At 44.0% G+C, this 18610-nt stretch overlaps 1 protein-coding gene across 5 annotated transcripts in view; it reads right to left on the minus strand.

Annotated features, from left to right (window-relative positions):
* SMOC1 (SPARC related modular calcium binding 1) overlaps positions 1-18610 on the minus strand; it is a 128803-nt gene that overhangs the window by 8372 nt on the left and 101821 nt on the right. For all 5 annotated transcript variants that reach the window (XM_054276506.1, XM_054276508.1, XM_054276507.1 and 2 more), the window contains exons 9-11: positions 17737-17819; positions 13878-13983; positions 4498-4745 (exon numbers count right to left, since the gene is read on the minus strand). In XM_054276506.1, coding sequence (XP_054132481.1) covers positions 4498-4745; positions 13878-13983; positions 17737-17819 — 437 coding nt within the window. The remainder of the gene's footprint in view (positions 1-4497; positions 4746-13877; positions 13984-17736; positions 17820-18610) is intronic.

Raw genomic sequence — 18610 nt, forward strand, 5'->3', positions numbered from 1 at the left:
CTTCTGCAAACACTCAAAGGCTGACTCTTTCATGTGGCCACACCATTCTGAGATCCAAGAATGGCATTTTTCCATGTACATAGCCCCTGATAAAAACAAGTCTGGTTTAAAGAGAGGGACAAGAGCTGTGCAAAGCGGTCACCAGTTGTGCCAGCAAATTTTGAGTCACCATAAGGATGGAAAAGGAAAGGGTTTCTGATAGACTGGGCAGCTCACTTCTTCACTGGAAAACCACTTGTTGGCAGTACCCACATATTAAGTAGCCACAGGCATGAAGAGATTGCTGAGGAAGGGAAGACAGACACAACTATGCATCTCGAACAGATTTAATTCTAAGCTGGAAAGAGCTCAGATTCAGGTTTGTCCTTACAAATATCCTAGCTGAATCCCCACATATGAATCTTATTTGGACTCTCAAGGTCCTGAGAAGCACACAACAGTAGTGTGTTATCTATGCTCTATGCTTCTTTTAAGCAGCTCTATTTCCAAGTTTGGATGGAACTGGCCACCAAAAAAAGAGCAAAACACTGACAAAAATGCAGAATGCTTAATATCTATTTTCTTCAGAATCCCAAATACTATACATTTGTATTATGTTTTATTTTCAAAACTATTATAAATGTTCAATTTGCCTGGCAAGAGGCATACTCACCTGGAATGATGACCCACTTCAGTTTAGTCCTTGTGCTATTGGACACCCAAACAGGATTTGGAAAATCTGAGCTACGTTCACTTGTAATGAAGTATGATGTTGCGGTGTGATGTAATAGCCTGTCTCAGTCAGGTGTGCCAATAACCTCTCCCTTCCCCTCCCTTGCTTCCTGCTGACTGCTGTCCGTCAATCTTGGCATTCCAGAAAGGGCATTGTGTGATTGATGAAGTTCAGAAGATGCCTCTCAGCCCTGGGGACATTGGGCCATCCAAGTGTCATTTGTTCCCTGAGACTTCTCCCCCCTCTGCCTGGTTGGTGGGATCCCTACCCCTTCCCTCCTCTCTCTCTGGGGTTAAAAGCCACAGCAACCACGTGGTTCTGTAATTCTGTTGGAGCTGTTGCTGCATTCAGAGGCCTGTGTGCCAAGAATAAAGCTCTGGATCAAAACCCTCCAGCAGAACCCGACTCCTTCTCCTTCACCTTGCCTTAAAGCTTCTCCACCAGAGGTAAACCTGAGCTCCTGCATGCCTGGACTTATCCCAAGCACCCAGCTGCAGCATCCAGCCAGCCAAAGGTGTCTCTGAGGTGAAACCACCACAGCTGCCACCTCTGGTCAAGCAGCAAGGCCGGACGAGCCCAGGCACGTTCCATCCAGCCATATTGGTATTTAATTCCAATAGTATATCAAGGGGAAATCATAACCTTCCTTGCCTCCCTCCAACCCCTCCTCATCCAAGCTAGACCAGAAGAACCTTTCAAACAAAGCTTTTGTCGAAACAGAAACATTTCCATGAAAAGTCCTGTCTTCATCTGACTAGCAGTTTACAACTGAAAGTACATAATGAAAAAGGTTTCCATCTAGCTCTTGGCTTGAATCCACAGTGTCCTCAGCCCCAGCAGATCTTTGGAGGCCACGGTACAGAGAAAGAAACAAACAGCAAAACACAGGGACTGACTACATGCACCTATGATCCAGAAAAGGAAAGTTAGAGAAAGGGTAAGATGGCAGAATCATAGAATGGTTTGGGTTGGAAGGCATCTTAAAGTTAATCTTGTTCCAAACTCCCTGACATGGGCAAGGACACTTTTCACTAAACCAGGCTACTCAGAGTCCCATCTAACCTGGCCTTGAATACTTCAGTAATGAGGCATCCACAGCTTCTCTGGGCAACCTGTTCCAGCTCTCACCACCCTCACAGCAAAGAACATCCTCTCAATACCTACTCTAAACCTACTCTCTTTCAGTTTTTAGTTATTTCCCCTTGTCCTGTCACTCTGTGCTCTTGTAAAAAGCCCCTCTCCCTCTTTCTTACAGGCTTCCTTCAGGTACTGGAAGGCCACAATCAGGTCACCCCAAGCCTTCTCTAACAGGGTGAACAATCCCAGTGCTCTCGGCCTTTCCTCACAGTATAGAGGCTCTGTCCCTCTAATCATCTTGGGGGCCTCCTCTGGACTCATTCCAACAGGTCCCTGTCCTTCCTGTGCTGGCACCCAGAGCTGGTGCAGCCCTGCAGTGGCTCTCAGCAGAGCAGAGCAGAGGGGCAGAATCCCCTCCCTGGCCCTGCTGCCCACGCTGCTCTGGATGCAGCCCAGGACACGTTTGGCTCTCTGGGCTGGCAGTGCCCATGGCTGGGTCATGTCCAGCCTCTCAGCCACCAGCACCCCAAGTCCCTCTGGGCAGAGCTGCTTGGATCTGTTCATCCATAGCCTGTGCTGATATTGGGGATTGCCCTTAACCATGTGCAGGGCCTTGCCCTTGGTTGTCTTAAACCATATGAGATTCCCATGGGGCCACTTCTTGAGCTTGTCCATGTCCCTCTGGATCCCATTATTCAGGTATGGCAACTGCACCACTCAGCTTGGTGTCATCTGCTAATTTGCTGAGGATGCACTCAGTGCCACTGTGTCATTAATGAAGATATTAAATAACACTGGTCCAGTATAAATCCCAAGGGACACCACTTGTTCCTGATGTCCATCAGGACTCCGAGCTGTTGACCTCCACCCTCTGGATGTGACCATTCAACCAATTCCTTATCCACATCATAAACCAACCATCTCTCTCCAGTCTAGAGAGGATTTGTGGAGGACCATGTCAAAGGCAAAGATACTCACTGTTTCTAAATTTAGCAGTTCTTATGAATAGGAAGCATAGAAAATATATCATCTACCACCTCACAACTTCTTAAAAAAGATGCATTACAAACTTGTTTACTGCACCTCTGGAGCACTCTCACTCACTTCTTTCTTCCATGTTAGTACCTGCTGTCTGCACTGCCCCCTGCTCTGCTTTTTAGTCCTCACCATCCTTTAACTTATCCCTTTATCTTTGATCCTCAAGGCTTATCAGGTTTGTAGTAGGTACGTGAAGCTGCATGACAGAATAAGATCAGAGCCCCTTTTTGACCACAGTCCTGTCCTCATACAACAGAAGAAACCATGAAAGGTCAAGGATGTGTTCTCAGCAAGCAGCTGGACAATCAGGCACTCACAACAATGTCACACTGCCTTCTCTCCCCTTCATATGGGCTCAAAGTTTCACATTTTCTTTCTTCCCTCCCTTTGATTATTTTCCCCTTCCATAAACTAAATTTTGAACATCCAGTTGGCCAGGGCAGCAGATTCCAGAGAGTCTTATTGCAGGCCAAATAGCAATAAAACTCATTTGGCATATTCATCTTATTGAGAAAGTAATAAAATTAAGGATTGCTATTTTGGTATGTCATTCGTCAGTAAGGTGCTGATGACTAAAAAACACCTCCATAGGGCTAGGGAAGCTGAATGCTTCTCACAGCTGACAAGTAATGCTATATGCTTATTATGGTAACTAAGATGTTTGCAAAGCACCTAGAAAATGAAACTTCCCAACACCCAAATGTACTGACTCCCTTCCCACTCGTGCCAAATCTGAGAAAAGGACTAAGGAAAGATTAAGGTGGCAGAAAAAAAAACTATCCACCCTTCCCAACTACCGTGACACATATAACAACAGCTGCAAAGCCAAAACACCTGCACAGGAAATTAGTCCCCTGGAATCTCCCTGTTTGCCTTCTCCTGCCAAGCAAGTCTGCCCACAGTCAAGAATGACTGATATTATTGAATTTGGGTTGAACTGTTTCAATTCCTAAAATTTCCAAAAATATCAGTTTGGTTTGGGTCCCAACAGATGATGAGGTGAAGATGAAAAAAGGAAGAAAAGGCAGGAGGGTGGGTTGATTGCTCAGACACTAAACAGAAGGAAAATAGGTTATTCACATGCCTTATTTCTCTACCAATCTCAAAGTACAATTTAAGTTTGAAAAAGGGCAACAGTACAGCCCTGTGCTTGTTTTCTGAGTTGTCCTCTTTGCATCATCCACTCTCCTGCATGCTGAATTTAGCAATGAAAATAAATATTATTTTCTGTTAGTAAACAGGGTCTCCAGAGAAGGCCTGGGTCTGTGCTGGCTCATACATCATCCAACCTGCATGGCTGAGACAACAGAATCTTGTTAGCATGGTATTACTCAGAAGGGACCTGATCTTAACTACAGTTTCCAAGGACATCAACAGTACAAACAGAAAAAGTTCGGAATAAGTCTGGCCAAGAACTCTTATCTATTGCCTTGTTTCTGTATAGTGCTTAGCACAGAGGTCTGTGATAGGACATAGAAGATGGAGCCATAACACAAGTAACAAACTACATTTGCATGGAGTATTTTAATCCCACTCATTTGCTCACACAAACTGTGGCACTTCTGAAATAGCTGGGAGAAAATGTAGTTCTGAATTTGCTGTAACTCAGTTTTTATTTGTCAAGTTTTTCAGTTTTTACTGCCATGCAGTGAGGAAGAAAAGGCACTCACCTCCTTCCTTGCTGACTCCCAAACACCCTTTCAGCTCCTGAAGCGAGATGGACTTGTCCTTGTTGAGGTCACAGTAGTCAGTGAAACGCCGGGCACATTTCTTGGGCTTGGCTTTCTTCTTCACATAACGTTTGAAAGGCTTTAGCTCCCGCTTGTTGATGTCATTGCTGCTGTTGTTGTCCAGCTGGCTGAAATACCAGTGCACCACTCGCTCCTCTAGCGTGTGGCTGGGGTCTGGCTCAGAGAACCTGGAACAGAGGAAGCACAGGCCCCCAACAAGGGGTGCTCACACCAACACTGACAAGCACATGCTGAGGAGCAAGAGCTGCTCAGTGAATCAGGCAAGTGCTATGCCGTATTCAAAGTAAGCAAAAAACACAGGCCTTCCAATCTCCTCCTTTTAGCTGGACTCTTTTGAGAGAGATGAATTTTTTCTAAAAATGTCCTTTAGCATTAACAAGTGAATTGCCAAGAGAATCTTGGAGTCTGATACCATCAGTAGCTGTGGTTCTCCTCACACCAGTTGCTGAAACTCTGTCTAATCCCAGAATGATCCTCATTAGAGGGCAAGAGACAATCTCGTTGGTCCTTTTGGCCCTTGGGCTCCCATTCAAATTACCAGCAAGAGATCCAGGAGTGTCAGCTGTTGTGGTAGTTTCTGTGACAGTAACATCTAGCTTCAGAAAGGGAACAAATTAATTTAATGCAAGACACACTCATTATTTGAAAATGTCCTTGGCAAGATACAATATTCTTCTCCCTGGATCTGTTTACATAATCTGAACTCCTCCACTGTATTTTCTGCATTTTTCATGCTTTTCACATACCTAATCTACACATAAGAGTTCCACAGAAGATAAAAACTACAAATCCATTAAAAGCAGTACTACAGAGCTGGCAACTTCAGTTTGTTTCATCTCTTAATCATTGTGGTGTTACAAGTTTGATGCTATTTGACTCATATTTTCCTTCTGTAGACAACAATAATATCAGAGAGGAAAAGGAGAAAAAAACAAGGAAGAGCAACAGCTATAGACACACAAATACAGAATGCTGTGTGTCAACCTCATGCCATCACTAAACAGGTACTGTTATGGCATACCATTTAAGCAGTGTCTGGTGCTCTGTAGCAGCAGTGGGAAAGGGGGTTATTCCTCAGGGATACTGAGAGCCAGGGAAGAAACTCTTTCTAAGCCAGTCTGTCTTTTCTCCGTATGATGAGCATGCCAACAGAGAAAGCTGAAAAGATGCTGAAATGAGGCTGAGGCCTGAACCTTTTTTTCCTCCAAGAATAAGGCATTTTAGTGCATGCAAATTAGTGGATAGGTAGTCAGACATGCTACACTGGCACTGATTGCTCTGACTTACTCCAGTAAACATATCCAGCTGCTGCATAAATTCCTTCCCCAGGAAGGAGAGAGGAACAGTTGCCCACTGCAGGCAGCCATATTCTGGTGTGAGTTTGGAGCATTCTAGCTGATGGAGAAACATGAACCCAAATACCCTACAAAATGTTCTCCAAGACTGCTGTTGACCTTGTTTCAGAAACTAGTAGAATCTATACTTATATAGTCACTGAAGTTTGGGGTTTTTTTTGTTGGCAACTAGGAGAGAGAAAATTCTTTTGACTTGTTGGTGTGACGAGTTTTGCCTTTAAAATTCAGCTACACAGCCTGAAAAATACCCCCTCACACATGGTACCCCTATGGTAAATTAAATCATTCGTGAGGAGGACTCTGCAGCATGCAGAAAGCAAGAAATGGAGTTTAAGTGAAGAACTGAGATCTTCATTAACCTTTTCTGATGGCTTTTACAAATAAGGATAGAAATCAGAAAGGTAGCCCCTGTCCAGAGATCTTTGTACACAGTACAGAGAGGCAGATAAACTGTATAACATTTTTTCCCAGGGTTTTACTTGAAACTGTTTTCTTCATTTAATTCTTAACTGAGAGGCAGGCTGGCATTCAGTCACAGCATCTGGTGAATGTACAATGGGATAAACACTGTGCAGGAGGAAGAAGGGGTTAGGAATAAGTCTGCCTTAGTTGAGGAGCCAAAATACCAGGCAAGCACCAGGAATCACCTATAGACAAGCAAAAATTGCAAAATCTCCCCCCTCCGCCCAAAGTTAAGGAATTGTCCTGATTTTCTAAACTGCATGCATTGACCAGGATGACAGGAGAGAAGAGAAACACATCTTGTGTCTTGTATTTATGACATTTATTGCCATAGCTATTGGTCTCTCTCCCTTTTGGAAAGAAGCTGGCTATCATTTGAAGACGAGCATGTTTCCAACAGGCTCAGAGGAGTTCTATATTGCCAGGGGCAATACTCTGCCTTTGCTGAAACAGAAGGATAAAACCTGAGCTCTTGCATGTGAGACTGCCCTTGTTCACACCTTGGCTTGCCCTCGTTTACTGAAGGCCCACAACTGGAGAGGCAGAAATGGAGAAAATAGCAGAGCATCTTAGAACCAACAGCAGAAAGACAACAGACAAGAGCTTTTCACTACTGAAGAGGCACTCAGAAGCAGGATTTTAAAGTGCCTCTTTTCCAGGGCCACACCAAGGAGGAGCTTTTATGAGTTATCAAGAAAGGCAACATGGCTCTCTTCAGCACTTTCACAAAGAAAATGAGGGACATTCACAGGCTAATACAAATACATTGACTCATGAGGTGACACTAAATCAATCTTTGCCATTACAAACATGCTGAGAGCTCAAGCTGAAAACTGCAGCATGCTAATAAAGCTAAAAGGAATTAGTTTAATGGCTATGACTTTAGGAAAAAGGAAGATACAGCCATTTCTGTGTTTTTACCACTTTCTGTTGGCTGGCTAACAGAACTGCAGTTCCTGAGATGGTTGGTTGCCTGCCATCTCTAGTTATCACCCAGAATGCCAGCACAGGAAGCATCCCCATCATCTCAGGATGGCCATATATCCCTGGCTCATGAAATTCCATGATACACTACAGAAGGATGAAGTTGCAGTACTGTATTTAACTACCTTGACTTAGACCACTGCCCATGAAAGGCACTCAGGCACCACCCATGAAACATGAATTAATGCAGCTACACAGCACTGCTAGGCCACCTAGCTTTGCTGATGTGCCATGACACCAGCCATGCCTGCCGGCTCAGCTCAGACCAGTCGGGGCTCTGACTGCCCTGTGAGCACACACTTGGCAGTATTCCAGGGGATTGTCCCTCCACTTCCTCCCCATACTACTTCAAGGGAAGAAAATCAGCCCTCAGATATAAACTTCATTTATTGGTCCACCTCTCATTCAGACCATAAAGGAATCAGAAAAATCAAGACAGAACAAAGCTGTACATTCTCATTCTCATTCTCATTCTCATCCTGTACATTCTCAATTTCCAACATCTCTTGCTCTAACTCCAATCACACTAAAAGTCACTGAATTCCAGCACCTTGCTTCAGTGCTGTGGCAGCTTTGTAAAACACAGTAAGAACTACCAAAATGAAGACAGCCTTCTCATGTTGACTGCATTACAGCTGTAATTACTTTTCTGCCTAATTGTTCCTCTTTAGCATTCTGTAGCAAAACAGTCAGTCCTAAAGAATGAGCACTAGTGAAGAAAGGAGGTCTGTGTAAACTGATTTTCCAAATGTAACCTGCTGTTGCTGGACTGGTTTTGTACAAAAGCCAGGAAGTTTAGCTCAGTTATGCAGCATAAGCCCACCAATATTCCAACAGTGAAGAAAAGCATGGTCTGTCATTAACAGACTTAAGACAGCAAAACAGCTTTCTAAAAAGTTTGTTGGCATCAAGTATAAAGTCTTCTCCAAGTAGGCTCTTGCTCCTCCTTCTGTATAATATTCTAAGAGCTCCCTAATAGCAGAATATTTATTTTTCTTAGGTCACTTAGAGATATGTGTGTTAAGGTACAGCAACTTCTAACAATGCTATCTTCCAGATGAGGCACACCTCCACAGAATGCCTTCACATCATCTGGTGTCACTGAAGAACACAAAGAGGCTATGCAAAACCATGGACATACACTTTTTAAGCTGCACTGAAAGCTGGAGAATGACTGCCAAAATATCAAACAGGCAGCTTGAATATGCACTGTGCATGCAATCTGTAATGCTTTTCAGCCCTCAAGGCCCCTTGCAAAAGGAGCAGTTAGCTCAGTGTGAAGGAGCAGGGAAGCAGGGGAGGAATAGAGGCTAAAGTATACAAGAGCAGCAAATGTGAGACATGACTGCCCTAAAGAGCCATCCATGTACAGTGTGCCATCACATTATGCTCCATAGAACTGTGCAAAGTGTAGTATGTGCCACTACATTTTACTAAATAAAGTGAAGTCCATTCCTACCAAAGCTGTCCTTTGCTCCCTGAACACTTTCAGCCCCACTGCACAGGCTGCAATCTCTGAAGTATCCATCAGGCACCTGTTTTGAAGACTTAGAAAATCTATTCTTTTGTACTGCAAACTTTATGTAGCAACATTAGCAGCTGAGGCAGAAGGACATACGGGCAGTAAGATCAGCCCATCATCTAGCTGGACTGCAGAGCCTGTAAACCAGAGGGACCTATTCCAGAATGAAAGAACACTGATGGACAAGAAGCTGGTATCAAATGCTACAGAGTAAAAAGAAAATTAATTAGTCCACCTTTCATTCCCAACACACACACAAGGTATGTTTGTGGTCAGGATGTCTAAAGGAGTTAGAGCTGTAAGTTTGTATGACTTGTAAGCATTTTGCAAGGATATATATACCCTGCTTGGTGCTGTTGCTGAATGAACAATGGATGGAGTGTGACTGACCCCTCCAGTCAAAGCCCATGACAGCACTGATGATGACCACCAAAGTGCCAGCACTACGCATGGAAAGCAATGAGTTTAATAAACTGAGGTAAAATTCAAAATTGTTCTTGCTCTGCTTCCATTTCTTACTCCCATTTTGTTGTCCTTTGCAGTTGCCTAAAGTTAGTCTGGAACAGTGGAACATGGTTTGAATCAGAGAGGATTACTACAACGGAATTGCAAAAGGATCCTGTATTTGTTTCATTATTCCTCCTTTCCTGTAGCCAAGGAATCAAGAAGCCAACAAAAAACTAAGCTGTGTTCAGACTAAACAAAAGGGTACTACCCAGTCCAAATTAATTATGGGAAATGCATAGTTCCTTTACAGTTAAAAGTTATCTCCCCTGTTACAGGCCAGTTTCTTTCTCTCTTCAGGCTAAGTTGTATATGAAACATTATTCCGAACACAATTTTTCTGAAGATTGCAGGATAAATAATTTAGAGGGTTAAAAAATCGCATCCTTTCATTCCTCACTGACTGTTCAAAGACCCTCCTCTTATATGAACTTTCCTGTATCTTTAATTAGGCTAGAATTTCCATAAGAGGACAAAGGGAAGTTGGTATCCAACTTCAATTGAAATGCAATAGGAGTTGAGCATCAACTTCCCTGCACTGTTTAAAAGTGTCAATCTTTATTAAAACATGGATTGGCTTCAGAACACCCTGGAGATGTGCTGAGCTGTGCTTGCCTGCTTCAAACTGCTCAACTAGAGCATGAAATGGAACCTCAGGGCCATTTTCTGGAGTACTTTTGGGGGCTATTACATGGGAGTAAGTGGCAACTGTAAATTAAGGGACTGATAGCTTCTGTGTTACATGATAAGTAAGGGTGGCTGTTGTAAGCTGTCCATTTACCTCAAATTCCACAGGGCAGTAATATGTTTGCTGATAATGTAGCAACCCATAATGCACACATTTTGGCAACTAAAACTCATTTCTGAATTGGCAGGGACCAAAGAGAATTTCTCAGATAACGGAAACCCAGGCTGAGATTCCCTATGATCTAGTTTAATTTAGGTCCTGTGTAATATGACTATATCAGAATTAGAAAAGAGACTAAAATGTACTAAAGCTAAGTCTAAATTTTTAAGTGCTGTTCTTATTATATAGTACTCACTTGTGAAAAATTTCAACAATTTTTTTTTTTTCAGTAAGGATACAATGTACTGGCTAATAAACCAATTCTCTACAATTTCTCCCTTAATTACTTTGAAAACATACAGTAACAAGATATGTCTTGGAGTTATAACATAAACTTAAAATTAAGAATGAATTTTACCAGAGATTTTCTGCTTCAAAACTATAAATGAAGTCTATTTGGCTATTATGCTGTAATATAAACCAGGGCCATGAGGAAGGGAAGTTCTCATCTCATTTACATTATTTACATTATTGTAAAGCAAGAGTAACTCAATTAAAGTCAATAGCTTTGAACTTCCTTAAACAAGACAAGACCTATAAGGGAATACAAGGTTGTTTTAAGCATGCCCAGTTTAAAAAAAGAGTCTTATCAGGTTTTGTTTACATGGCCTGAAAGAATCCAAGCTACTGCCTCACTTTCCTGCTACTACATTGTTTTTGAGGGCAACTTAGCACAGCTCTATGTAGTATTTCAAATGCCAATCTCTAATTTTTTCCCATGCTTCTCCCTCATCATCCCACTCTCTCTTCCTCCCCCCACCCCCCTCACAAAAAAATAAAAAGCTAATATGGATATTAATTGCAAAGACACTCAGCAAACACAGAAGTTTTCACTCACATATCCGGATTCAGACTGAAGGTAGCAGGGTAATCTAATCTGATTTCCTTTGTATCATAGTCAGAGTCAAATTATTCTTGGGACCATAACTCAGGTTTGACTAAAGCAAGTCCTTCTGAAACATATCAGGCCTAAGATGAAAGCTTTAGAGAGAGGGAATCAGTCCCGTCCCTCATGGCTTCACTCTGGCTCGGAACTGCCCTTGCTTTAAAGAAATTTTGATCACAAGTTTGTTTATATTCAGTTAATCACGTTCTTCCCTGCTAGACTTAGGAGCCTGCAGAGCCTTTGTCCCTATAGGGATACTCAGATTTTACAAAATGAACTTCCAACTTTTTTTTTCTTTCAATACCCTAAGGATGTCTGAGCTCCTTAAGACTCTCACTGTTAAGCTTTTTTAGTCCTGGACACTTTGGAAAGGCTCTTCTCTTTCTTTGGTCCTTAATTTTAATATTGATACTAAAGATGCATTCTGTATGTCTGTATGTACTGGCTACCTGGGCACACTCTGGTGCGTGTTCAGCTGCTGCAGACCAGCTCTCAGGTCCTTTTCTGCTGGGCAGCTTTGCAGTCACTCATCCCCCAGCCTGTAGCACTGCCTGGGGCTGTTGTGAGCCAAGTGCAGGATCTGGCACTTCCCTTTGCAGAACCTCATACAATGGCCTTGCCCCATTGATCCAACCTGTCCAGATCCCTCTCGCCCTTCCACAGGTCAACACTCCCACACAACATGGTGGGATAAGGGGACACTCAATCCCCTTGTCCAGGTTGTTGAAGGTGATATTAAACAGGGCTGGCTCCAATACTGAGCCCTGAGGAACACCACTTGTGACTGGCCACCAGCCACTCTCTGGGTCCAGCCATTTTTTACCCAGCAAAGAATACACCTGTTCACACCATCAGAAGCCAGTTCTTGAAGAGAGAACTCAGGATATTCCTCACCTTGGGACTCTTGGGAAGCCGGACTCACTGCACAGAGAGAGCTTCCCAACTCCACAAACACGCATGAAATATGTACTGATAAAATTTTTATATAAATATAAAAAATTCCCTGAAATTACTTTTTTAAAAAAATAAAAAAGGTCTCATCATGGCCTGTTGGGTTGGAAAAGCTTGACACATGTTATTTGGGGTACATGATTAGTCTAGCTGAGGCACATGGAAAATTAAACCAGAGCAGTTATCTGAATTTAATCATGGCTGTGGGCCGGCAGAGTATTTGGGTGGTAGCAGTCTTTTGCCTTACCAAGGACAGCCTGCTAAAAGATTTAATTTTTCCCCCCTTACAACTGGGCTGCTGACATTGGAGTGGAAAATAAATCAATGTGATGACTGTGTGAAGAGCTGGGCAGTGAAAAATTCCACCAGAAAGGCCTCTATTGAAAGCTGGGAAATACACAAAGCTTGGGGAACATTAGGAAGCGAGCCTGCCGGTTTATAGAAGCGCAGTGGGGGCATACATCCCTGGTCTCTGCAACATTGGTTTATATTAAGCTTTATTTTAAGAGTGATGATTACATTGGCTGTGTTTCAGTCCCAGTGCCAAAGATGCCAAATAAATATCAAATACTCTCCAGGGCTTCCCATCACCCCTACCCGCTGCATTTGAACCATGCAAATTAGACAGAATTGACATTGGAATGCTTAAGTCTGGGAGAGAAGGATGTATTTCCCATCCTGTGGGCATTTTTCATCCTGTTTATTTGAATACAGACATGTTAGGCATATAGCACTAATTCAACGGGTTACAGAATATTCAGCATGCAAACACACACACAAGTCACTGGACTGATTTGTAAGGTCTAAATGTGAAGTTAAAAGCACATGAGTTCACTGGTAGTCCATACTGAAGCCAAGGGACACAGCCATGCCACCCAGGACCTTGAATAGTCTTGAGCAGTTAAAAGATGGCACTGATTCCTTCTCCATTATGAAAGAGGAAAGCAGGGGATCAACATTACTGTCAACACATTGGAGGAATACCCATACAAGTAACATTTGTGCAGAGGCACTTCCATCTCCAGACCCGGGCACATCAGTCATTGTGCCATCCCTGCAAGCTGCCCCAGCACTGACTCCTTTTATAGTCAGGCAAATCCAGACCCAGGGAAGCCTTGCCTAGCTGAGGCAGTGCAGCACTTTTTAAAACCATCCCGGTTCGTTCGCAATGGCCTGGCCCGAGGCAGCGCTGCAGGGATCTGCTGTTACCAAGCAGGAGGGGGAGACACAGCCTCAACTCTCCTCCAGTTCCCCAAGAACACAGACTGCTGCCCACCTCTTGCAACAGGCTTGACCTGTTGCTCCTTCCAAAAGGGGTGGACACGCAGCTGGTCAGAGGGGAGGGCCATGAAAAACAGCTCCTCTCCTCATCGAGAGGCTGGCTGCAGCCTCACAGCAAAGCCACAGCGCTGGCCCTGCCAAGAATTTGGTTCACATTCTTCACTCCCTGTGGTAGCCACTAGGCCACACTTCAATCCATTTGCATTTTATTAGGTCTTTTCATGCACCAAGGGACAAAAGAACAAGCCATTTCCTCCCACTGTGCTCTCATTTCACACTTCAAATGGGCTATACTAACCTTTATGGTGGAGCAGCTGCCAGGGAGGAGGGGCGGGAGGAGGCAAGCAGAGCTAGGATGACAGGACAAAGCAGCCTCAGATCCTCTCTCAGCAGCCCAGAGGAACCCAAATCAGTCAGAGCAACACCTTTCTCACCTGCCCCCACCTCAGGGGCACCCAGAGCTCTGCAGTCACCAAGGTCGCATTCAGCTGTGCTTTCTGGACTCACCTCCCACCCCCAGTAGGTGCTGCTGAGTTAATAGCCTGTACCATGTCCGTAGTCAGAGCGTCAAGTAAGCTGGTAATAAATTCAACTTTCTTCCCTTCTGGGCAGCCTGCAGAAAGAAAAAAGGAGGTTTAATGCAAGAACACACAGACTAGTCCCCTACCCCAAATCAGCAAGGATCAGTCAGAACCTCTTTTGTTTTTAAGACAGCAACAACCATCAACACAGTCCCTAAGGAAAGGCAGAAGAATCCCTCAGTGGGTTTCTCTCCATGGCAATTTGTCCTGCAGCTTTTGTCCAGGCACATGCAGAGTAATCAACAATATCTGGCAGGAAGACTGTGTGGTTAGCTTTATGGTCTCACCCAGCTCTCTACCAGCAAAACCGCAGGGATGCACTGGAAGTGCCTGGCAGATGGGAGTTCCCATGGTGACACTTGCAGAGAAGTTTACAAAACAATTCATTACCTCCTGGATCACCTTCTGAGGCAAATGTGGCTGTTCTGAAGCCCTAATTGACAGATTAAAGAATCCCAGAGCACAAGGCAAGGTCTGCTGCTTGCACTCTCCTCTTCAGGCACAGAAAGCATTGCCTGCCAGCGCCTACCACAATAACTCATTCTTCACATGATCACTCTACATAGGAAATATGTCAAACTGAGTTGGTATGTGTTTGTCACCTCCAGTCACTGCTGGCTTAAGCAGGACAAAGTGGGTTGAAGATGAGCTTGGTAACCATTTCCATTACTTAGTGCTGAGGCTGCCTAGTTCCCCACCATCATAACCATGGACTGACAGAACCTTCTATCCTCAACAGTGCCAGCCTGTTACAATGAAATTCTCCATCTCCCCACCTTTAAAAGGCAATCTATGCTGTTTACTTGCTACTTAAAGTAAGCTTTATTTACTACTCCATGAACACTGTGACAACTGTTCTAGCCTGGAACAAGCTAAGGAACAAGGAACCAAGAACAGGCGTGCTTAACTTCAACACACTATTGTCAAAACTTGTCCAAAACCCATCACCTGCCATCCAATTGTCTCCTCTTGATGTGACAGAGAAGCCATCACCACGTCCCTCACCTCTTTCCCCAAACCACCATGCACTACCAATTATTCAGTTGATGAGGGCAGTAGATGTCAGCACACAGCCTCCCACAGCAACATAGAGCAATGTCAACACTTTGTGCTCTTCTTGAACAAGCAAAGAAGAACATGTACCACAAACAGAGCACCAGAAACTTACTGTAATCCCTTGACAGCTGAAAGCAGCTTGCAGACTGATCTGACAAAATCCCTCCTTTGCAGTAGTACAGGCTCTGTCCACTGCAATAGCTAACCAACAGTCCCTAGCCTGTCTCCACATTCTGTACACTGCACACATGCACACCCCTCAGCAGTCACTTGGCATATGATCCAGAAAATGTCAGCATTGTAATGGGTAAGCTGCTATTGCAGCCAGAGTAGACCACTCACTTAAAGGAGCTTTTTGTTGAGGTAATGAAAAGGCTGAAGAACTATTTGCTACAAGTCATCTCCCTGGGCTCCCAGCATCTCACCATCTGCAGGAATTAATAGTTTGCCATTTGCTATGTATAAGAAACATTTTCCTTCCTTCTTTCTTTTTTACTTTTGGCCACAGTCATGACAGGTTGCGAAGAGAGTATGTGTAGGTGTGCAAGGATCTGAACTTATGTCTTTCCCACCTGGGCCTCTGCAGGGTCTCTTCACACAGGCCAAGAAGTGCACTACTGCAGCACTGGGAGTCTAAAAAATGGGCAAACCTCTACAAGAGGAATAAAGTAAGGGGTCTCCCTGACAGAACTGAGTGCAAATGATGCAATCAGTCTCAAATTAAAGCAAGAATTTTTCTTGACATTCAGTTCTGCTAAGAAATGAGAGCAGGGAAAAAAAAAAAGAAACATTCTCTCTCATCCCCTGCAGTTCTGGCTCATCAGTAAATTTTTGCATACAAGAGCAGTTAATCAAACAAACCTCAAGACTGCATAAGAAGTTCATGCAGCAAAGCATTTCTCAGGCAGACAAACCAGGATCAGATCCTCTGTCTCCCCATCTCTCCATAGACAGGGATATTTTCAGTAATAGGAATCACAGAATCACAGAATATGGCTAGGGTTAAAAGAGACCTTAAAGATCATCTAGTTTCAACCCTCCTGCTAGGGGCAGAGGTGCCATTCACTAGGCCAGGTTGCTCAGGATCCCATCCAGCCTGCCCTTGAGCACTTCCAGGGATGGGGCATTCAAAACTTCTCTGGGCAACAATCATACCAACTGGTGCAGCCAAACAGAGCTTGAAGTTTACAAAGGCACAGAAAACTGGCTTGAGCTGAGAGGGCAGCTCTCCTGGAGTTTGAAATTGGGACCAGACTGCTAAGCTACAGAGCATCCCATGTACTCTTCTGCATCAAGCAGTTCCTGTCCCCTTCTCTGGCTTCAGTGGAGAAGGAAAAGTAGAAGGGAAACAAAACCAGTCTGTCTTCTTGAGATCAGAAATAGAGTCTCAAAGAAAAAGCCAAAGAACAAAGAATTTTTGCAGAGGATTTCTGAAGAGGCGGGGAAGAAGTGCAAGGATAGGTGGTAAAGCAATGGGAGTGGGGGATGGGGAATCAAGGATGTAAGGTTATTCCATTTTACTGTGATTTCCTAGGGAAATGAGCCTTAATGTAATCCATTTAGCTGGCTTCCCCCCCCCCCAACATACTATTTGAACCAATTGGTTGATTTCCTTTGAATGTGAAAGGGAGGCAATAGGAAATTTTTACACGACTTGTGAAAATGAGGAGCTGCACAGAAGACAACCCTGATGAGGGCAGAGTTTCTAAGCAGAAAGGTCTGGGGTCTGAAGCCAGGAGCCAGCAGGACAACAATTAGGAGACACATGAGGCAGATCTGGAACAAATCTCATTTCCTTTGCTAACCTGCTCAGGAACAACTCACTTTATGGTACCCTTAGAACATTAAGTTGATCCAGAGTCACCGGCTACTTCTGCAGGATTAGTGGTGTCCACCACCCCCTCATGGTGCAGAGGGATCCACTGTAGCTTGTGTTTTCAAGCAGTTCTCATCCAGGAGAGGGGTGGGGGTTGACCTGGCAGTGAAGGCCACTCACTCAGCTCCTTAGAAGGGAGCCAGAAGGAAAAAACAGCAGAGGCAGGTGGGATAGCATTTTTAAGAGCTGCACTGACACCAATGCCCAGCATGTGTTCCTAGCAGAAAAAAGGTAGGCAAACAGCAAATTATGCTTGCCACTCTGTTAAGAGGGAAAAACAGAATATAAAACAAGGAGCAGTGGGAAATAAAACATATTCCAGGCAGAAAAGGAGGAATAAAGTCCAGCTAAGTGAGAAGTCACCATTAGATAAGGAACCTCAGTACACTGTGAGGGTTGTTCTGCCTGGTCCATGCAGTCACTGAAAGGGAGCAAATAAGAGCAGTAATTGGCAGTTGCATCCTCTTCTGTGACTCAGGGAGCATCCAGCTGCTGAAAAGCCCTGCTAAACAGAAAGGATCTTGTCCTGGTCAGGCTTTAAGGAACATTCAGTGTTGAGCCCATTCTTCCCCCAGGGTATCTCCAGGCATCCTGGTTTCTCTCCAGAAAATTCTAATCCCAGAAATGTTTTCAAAGGGCAGACAAGCAATAAACACACCCAGGACAGACCCAGCCTTTTCCAGTTCACTGCTGAAACTGAAGGTGATCTTAAAAAACCCCCACAGAATAAAGCCCATGGTAAAGCATGCACTGCGAGGAAAATCCCCTATCTCCTCAACAATATTCTTGGCCTCTTAAGAGTCCCAAGGTGGGACAAGGTGAGAAGGCAGAGACAGGATCTTGTTCCTCTAACCTGGAAGTTCTCTGTCCTTGAAGGGATCATCAATCTCTGTGCTCTTCGATCTGGCATCGCTTTCACACACTGGGGTCTCATACCTGAAAAAGGAGAACAGCAGAAGCTAAGCTATGTAACATAGCTTTAGTCATCACATAGTCACTAATCACAGACTATTCTGAGCTGGAAGAGACCAGCAAGGATCATTGAGTCCAACTCTGAAGTGAGTGGCCCATACAGGGATCAAATCCACAACCAAGCCATTATTAGCACTATGCTTTGACCAGCTGAACTAATCTCAGGATCAATGGCTTTTGCCTTGTCTGCTCATTGCAGGGGAAACCAATAAACCTCCAGAAGAAATACCATTCTCAAGCATCTGACTGTTTATGGACAGTCAGCAACAGCAGCAGAAGTGGAAAGAGAAAGAAGAACATACTTTGAAGTCCAGTACCAGCTGTCAACTGAAACCCACAAACAGCACAGGACCCTCTTCCAATTCTTGTGGGTTTAGGCTGAAATTTTTTTTCAAAGCTGTCCATGCTTTGCAGAATCACTACATCTAGCCAAGTTTAAGTCTCAACTTTTACTGGCCTGTTTTTGCAACTTGCCATCCCTGCAATTTGTTTCCAAACTCCAAGTGAGAAAATGTAGTTTCAGGTAGTTTCAAGATAGGGAGTGACTAAAAAAAAAATAAATCTCTCTCTCTGTTTTAAAATCTACACATGGACAACAAGCAGTCTTCTAATTCCCTACTGATCAGGATTCAAGTGGCTGCAACATGGAAGCATAAAGCAGATGATAATGCAACAAAGACACTTGTCTTTTCACTGCTCATGCCCATAATCTATACTCTTAAGCAAAGCCCCCATTCCTTCTACCTGACAAAAGC

The sequence above is a fragment of the Melozone crissalis genome, unplaced genomic scaffold (assembly GCF_028551555.1).
Source record: "Melozone crissalis strain CALT ecotype California unplaced genomic scaffold, PUWL_Pcris_2 ptg000018l_1, whole genome shotgun sequence".
Lineage (NCBI taxonomy): Eukaryota > Metazoa > Chordata > Aves > Passeriformes > Passerellidae > Melozone > Melozone crissalis.